The 5,998-nt window shown below is 53.9% G+C and overlaps 1 protein-coding gene across 2 annotated transcripts in view; it reads left to right on the top strand.

The window, feature by feature from the left end:
* The window catches only part of CHERP (calcium homeostasis endoplasmic reticulum protein), a 20,246-nt gene that overhangs the window by 1,376 nt on the left and 12,872 nt on the right, over nucleotides 1-5,998 (top strand). For both annotated transcript variants that reach the window (XM_006904255.3, XM_006904254.3), the window contains exons 3-5: nucleotides 2,684-2,868; nucleotides 3,998-4,135; nucleotides 4,437-4,588. In XM_006904255.3, coding sequence (XP_006904317.1) covers nucleotides 2,684-2,868; nucleotides 3,998-4,135; nucleotides 4,437-4,588 — 475 coding nt within the window. The remainder of the gene's footprint in view (nucleotides 1-2,683; nucleotides 2,869-3,997; nucleotides 4,136-4,436; nucleotides 4,589-5,998) is intronic.

Here is a 5,998-nt window from a genome sequence, read left to right as displayed (position 1 = left end):
GATGAACGGAGCATTTGACAGTAAGGTCTGAATTAGGTCAGTGAGTTGAGTCTGAGGGAGTGGGCCATGGGGCAGGTGGAGTTAAGGGCTTGTGTACGTGAACTGCGACACCAGGTCGATACTGATGGCATAACCAGGAAAGGGAGAACAGTGCTTTGGCTGGAGTGATCATGAGGCGAGAGCTGCTTCTCTTGGCAAGGGGAACCCACTCACCCCACCCTACAGTGTCAGAAATCCAAAGCTACTTGGGCCTTGGTGCCATAACCAGAGAAGGAGAAGGTACTTCTAGTAGGGGAAGATTGGGGCTCAGGAAGTGCTATCTGCAGGAGATGATATTTAGCTAGGAATAAAGGGTGTGTCAGAGCTAGCCAGCTGGAAACTGGGGAGAGAAATGTGTGTAGGCAGAGCAGAGCCTTAGGAGGGGCTGGGCAGTAGAAGAGACAAAAGCTCAGGGTGGCCGAAGCCCAGAGAAGGGGTTGGTTCTTGGAGTGGCCCAGAGTGAGGGCGCAGAGTAAGGAGGGCTGGCTTGCTGCGGACTTACAAATTCTTTCAGGAGCTTTGGAGGTCTCTTGAAGGGTTTCAGGTCTGTGTCCTAGAGCAGTGTTACCACTGTAGAGACTGAGCTTCAGGACTTTTCTAGAATAGCATTTTGTAAACCCTGGTGCAGGACCTGTTTTTGGTGTTTTGTTTCTTAAAATTTTCATTTTGTTGTAGAAAGTACATCTTTGCAAATACAGTAAAAATGTGAGTCATGAAACATCAAATTATTATCAAAGTGCCAAAACGCTTCCTACACCATTTCTGTACTGGTGTAGTCTTAGTATCACCCAACTGGTCCTTGGACCACACTTTGAACAGCACTATGGCATCCATGTAGAGAAGGGGCAGAGGGGACAAGACTGGATGCAGAGACCAGTTTCCAGGATGATTCAGGTGACAACAGAGTCATGGCAGTGACAGCACGGACATGGACAGATCAGAATGTGATTTAGGAAGCTGACTTGACAACACGGGATGACTCATTAGTGTGAAATGCAAGGGAGAGAGGAGAGCATGTATCTTCTAGGTTTCTAGCTTGGGTATGTGGGCATAGCCATGCCAGCCACAGATCAGGAGCAGGGCTGAGTGGGGTAGGAGCATGGAGCAAAAAGAAACTCATGCTTGTGTAAGGTGCTGTGGAAAGCCAATGGGCTTTTTAGGCTATAGTTAGGTCCAAAGCTCGAGGAATCCAGGTGGAGATGCTAGATAAAACAATCATGATGTGCAGATTATAATTGCAGCCACAGAACTATATCAAATTCCCCTGGGAGCTGCAGAGAGCAGACATCCCAGCATTTAAGGGTCAGAAAGAAAGAGAGGGGTTGTGGGGGCAGCCACACAGGCCAAGTGATACAGGGACCTGAGACATTACTATCAGGCTGAGTAAGGATGTCCCTGGTGGCCATGGGGATAGGGGTGGGTGGCCCGAGCCAGACTACTGTGGCATGAGATAAAGGAGATAAAGTGGAATCTTGGTTGTAAAATTGTTGAGGGGCATGGGATTAAGGGAAAGTTTTTTAGAATGGGAGCCAGGTGTCTTTTAGGTGTTGCTGGGGAAGAGAGAGAAAATGAAATGAGAGCAAGAGAACAGATTTGCTGAAGAAATATACCTGGGACGGTGGAGGGGTGGGCGTCCAGAGGCAAGTCAGGGAGGTATCCCAGAGGGTGCCCTTGGGTGCAAACACCAGAAGGCCCAACCAAACCTAAGCAGTTACTCTGTTCCCCATGATGCGCCTTGGGTGGGACTCAAGAAGGCTCCAGCAGTGTGTTGTCACGTTCAGACCAGACAAGGCCCAAAGGCTGCTGAGGAGGCCATTTTATCCGGCGACCCTTCCCCTCAGAACCCCACTCCCTACCCTGTCCCTTCTCATCCACGCGTCCACCCCGACTCAGTCTCCTGTCAGTGGGATGGGTGTCCCATGCTGGCTTAATCCGAATTGACCCCTGAATGTTGAGGACTCCCCCTTACAGTCAGGAGAAGGAAGATGAGGGGCAGGGTGTCAGGGGCCACATAATGTGCTTAGGGGTGCTGGCCTGCTCCTGCCGTGGGACCACAGATTTCTGGGCTCACTGGCCAGAGTCAGGTAGCTTTGATGTCCTGAAAGTGAGGAATAGATTAGGGAATGGTGTCAGAGGCCAGAGATAGCTTCCGAGGAGGCTGGGGGATTAGGAGAGACACCCTTGGGGTGGGGCTGTTTGTCCCACAGCGGTTGTGGCCTGAGTTTAGCATCAGTTCAGGCCTAGGTGAGGTGGAGAGGGTGGAAGAGGTTGGGCTTGGGATTGGTCTGTGCCAGTGGACGTTGAAGACTGACAGCGTAGGCAAGATAGTGGCAAGATGACAATCCTGAGGTCTACAAAGAGAAGATGGGCACAAAGGTGGAAGGTGGTGGATGGGACACAGGAAGGGAGTGGGGGCTGGGCCCTGGGAGATTGGGGGAATGAGGGCGGGGAAGGAGGGCCAGACTGGGAGTGAGGGGAGACTCTAGTGGGTATGGGGGTGGCTTCAGCATAGTGCAGAGATCTTGTGGTTGGTGAGTGTAGGGAGGGGAGCCCCTGTGGCCTAGAGCTACCCAAGAGGTGACTGATGGGACACCTAGACCCTGGCCATCTTTTCACGGGGCCACTTTTCCTCTTCTCTTGCCAGTCATCTGTAAGCAGCAGGCCCCAGAGCTGGAGCAGGCCACGGCTCTGCCACCCCTGCCACAGCCCCCGCTGGCCCCTGCAGCACCCATCCCACCGGCCCAGGGAGCCCCATCAATGGACGAGCTCATCCAGCAGAGCCAGTGGAACCTGCAGCAGCAGGAGCAACACCTGCTGGCCCTCAGACAGGTACAGAGCCTGCTCCTCCTCTTCCTTCCCACCTGCCCGCTCTGAGATGGGTGTCCTGGGTAGGCCAGGGCCCTCCCCCTCCTCCTCTTGGTCCTAAGGTTGGTACCTGGAGCTCACTCTCTTCTCAGTTTTTGCACCTGCACCTCGAGACTCAGAATAGCTGAGTAATGAGTCAGGAGGACTTGTTACCAAGCATCATCGCTGAGGACAGGGCCACCTAGGGCTCAGTGCATGTCAGCCATCATCATTCCAATGCTGTCATCACCCATGGCATGTTTAGCCCAACCCCTGACACTGGACAGAGTTGCTTCTCATTTCAGTGAAATCATCCCATGAGCTCTTAGCTGAAGTGGACCCCTAGAAGTAGGACTGCATGTTAGAAATTGTGTAACAGAGAATGCCATGTGACCTTTGGTGCTGTTGGCCCTGGCTCCAGTTAGCCAAGTCACCTCCAAAGTGTTGTGGGGAAGGACCTTTCTGTCCTGATACTTCACAGTCTTATACTTTGGCCAAGTACAGTAGGATGAATCAATAAGATCTGAAATACCATCCCCAGATTTATTACTAGGTTTAAGACATAAAATATTGTCATATTGCTCGTAACAAAACATGCTAGATAGCTCGCCCTCAGTTTCCAGACAGAGCTCGTCCTAGGCTTGGTGGTCTGGCCTCAGCCAGCCCTGAGCTGACCACTTGTCCCCACAGCAGCACTGGATCTCAGCTATCTCTCAGTTTGCCAATCTAGTAGGTGAAACCCTGGTGTCCTGTTTTAATTTCCAATTCCCCGGTTGCTAGTGAGGTTGCTCTCCTTTCTCCTGACTAGTGACCATTTATATATCCACTCAGTACTGTTTGTTCACATCATTGGTCGCTTATACTGATGAATTGGTCTGCAGAGTTTCCTTATTCTTTATTTTTCTGGTCTTAATCTTTCCATGTGTCACCTGGAAGTCGGGGGTGGACATTGTCTCTCTCTGTGTCATTTCTTGCTCTATTGTCTGCCTGCTCTGCCTGCTTTAGCCGTGACTGCCTCAGATGTGGGTCTCAGGCTGCAAGTGTGAGGGACAGGGCCTCCTAGTGCTGGCGGTGGGGCACTCACAGTCAGTCTTGGTCCTGCCTGGCCTCCCAGGAGCAGGTGACGGCGGCTGTGGCCCACGCAGTGGAGCAGCAGATGCAGAAGCTTCTGGAGGAGACCCAGCTGGACATGAATGAATTTGACAACCTGCTGCAGCCCATCATTGACACATGCACCAAAGACGCCATCTCGGTGAGGGCACGTGGGCCTGGGTGGGCAAGGTGTGCCGAGAACCTGGTGCTCTTCATAGGTGGGAACCTGCTGAAGCCCGTCTGGGCTGGGGCTGCTCTAGGGGCACCCTCTCTGCCCCTGCCCTTCCGTCTTGAGCACCTCCAAAAAGGAGAAGAAAGTCAGACAGACGCCGCAGCGTGCAGCTGAGCCTTGGGTACCATACCCTCGGCTGTGCCCTGACCTTCCCCACTTCCCCCGGCACCTGTCCAAGCCTGGGCTAGGGGAGCCCAGCTTCGCTCACCTGTCGCCCTGGCTATTACAGGCTGGGAAGAACTGGATGTTCAGCAATGCCAAGTCCCCGCCACACTGTGAGCTGATGGCCGGCCACCTCCGGAACCGCATCACAGCTGACGGTGCGCACTTCGAGCTTCGGCTGCACCTCATCTACCTGATCAATGATGTGCTGCACCACTGGTGAGGGCTCCTCAGGCCCTACCCCCTCCTGCTCTTTCCGGCCCTCACAATTGCTGCTCTGCACTCAGTAGCTTGGCCTGCCCTGGGATGGGGGTCACTTGTCCAGAGACTCTGAGGGAGGGTCGATCTGAGCCACAAGCCCTCCATTGGGAGGACATCCCTACGCCTATCCCTTGGCCCTTCCCTGGACCCCTCACGTCACCTGGGGCCATCATTCTTTTATTCCTTACTCTCCTAGGGCAGCTTCTAGTGTCTTTCAGTGTCGGCTGCCAGCTTCCTCTATTGATAAACATACACATCCCCAATCACCTGACTGCCCTGCTTCAGGGTCCCTCCTGCAAGGTTCCCTTTGTTGGTCCTCTGTCTCAACCCAATGAGTTCAGCCTCCCACTCCCTCTGCCCTCCCCAGGCCAGGCCGGTGTTTACTTCTGCAGGGCTTCTTTGGTGTCTTATGAGAAAGATTAACTTAAGGAACTAGACGCCTGAGCCAAGGCAGGCCCAGGGTGGGGACAGCCAGAAGCATGCAGTGCTAATGAGGCTGGTGTGTGGCTGCTATGTTTGGCTTTGGGCTTGGCCAGCTGAAGGGGACGGTGCCCATGAGGACAGCATAAACTGACCTGCCTCCGTCGGTCCTTTACCTTGCCCCATCTTCTGCCGCACATGTGTCCCAGGTCTCCACCCTCCACACCCCATGCCACACCCGGCCCCTCCTTGCATCATCATTCCTTTATTTCTCTGCTTTTGGGAAATAAGTAGCCTCTTGGAACCTTCTCTGCCTTCCTGCTTCACCCACTGCTCTGCTGACTCCAGGGCAGTTCTGCAGAGATAGCACTGTCCTGTCCTCCAGCCACCCGCCCTGTCCTCCTGCCTGGACTGTTCTTATCCTGACCTGTTTCCTGGCCCCGGGCACTCCTGTCCCTGAGCTCCCTCATGAGCTCAGTGCTGGGAGGGTTTCTAGCCACTTGCCTTCTGCCCCATGTTTTTCCCTGAGAAGTGACAGATATGCCACCCAGACTGCCACTGCCACTCTGGGGGCCCCATGCCACCTCAGTGCACACCCGCAGAAGCCTTACCCATTTATACTCCATGTGCCCATGGGAGGATATGGGGACAGTCCGCCTTATCCTGCCAGCCTCAGGTCCCCAGTGCCAGGCACACCTGGCACATTTCCTCTGCTTCCTGAAACTTGGGGCCTGAGCTGGGGTTTTCTGTATGCATGGGGTGACAATGCTGAGTGAGGCCCCATGTATAAGACCCTGAGCCCACAGCAGTCCTGGCCTGATCTTTGAGAACAGTGGGGTTTTCACAGGTCCCATGTCTGTCCATCCACATGCCACCCCAGGAAAGAAGGGTTATTTTACAAGAAGACCAGGGTGACAGGCCTTGTTCTGAAGGTCGCCAGGCTGTATT

Source organism: Pteropus alecto, unplaced genomic scaffold (assembly GCF_000325575.1).
Source record: "Pteropus alecto unplaced genomic scaffold, ASM32557v1 scaffold160, whole genome shotgun sequence".
NCBI lineage: Eukaryota > Metazoa > Chordata > Mammalia > Chiroptera > Pteropodidae > Pteropus > Pteropus alecto.
This window is presented reverse-complemented; position numbering and strand designations above follow the sequence as displayed.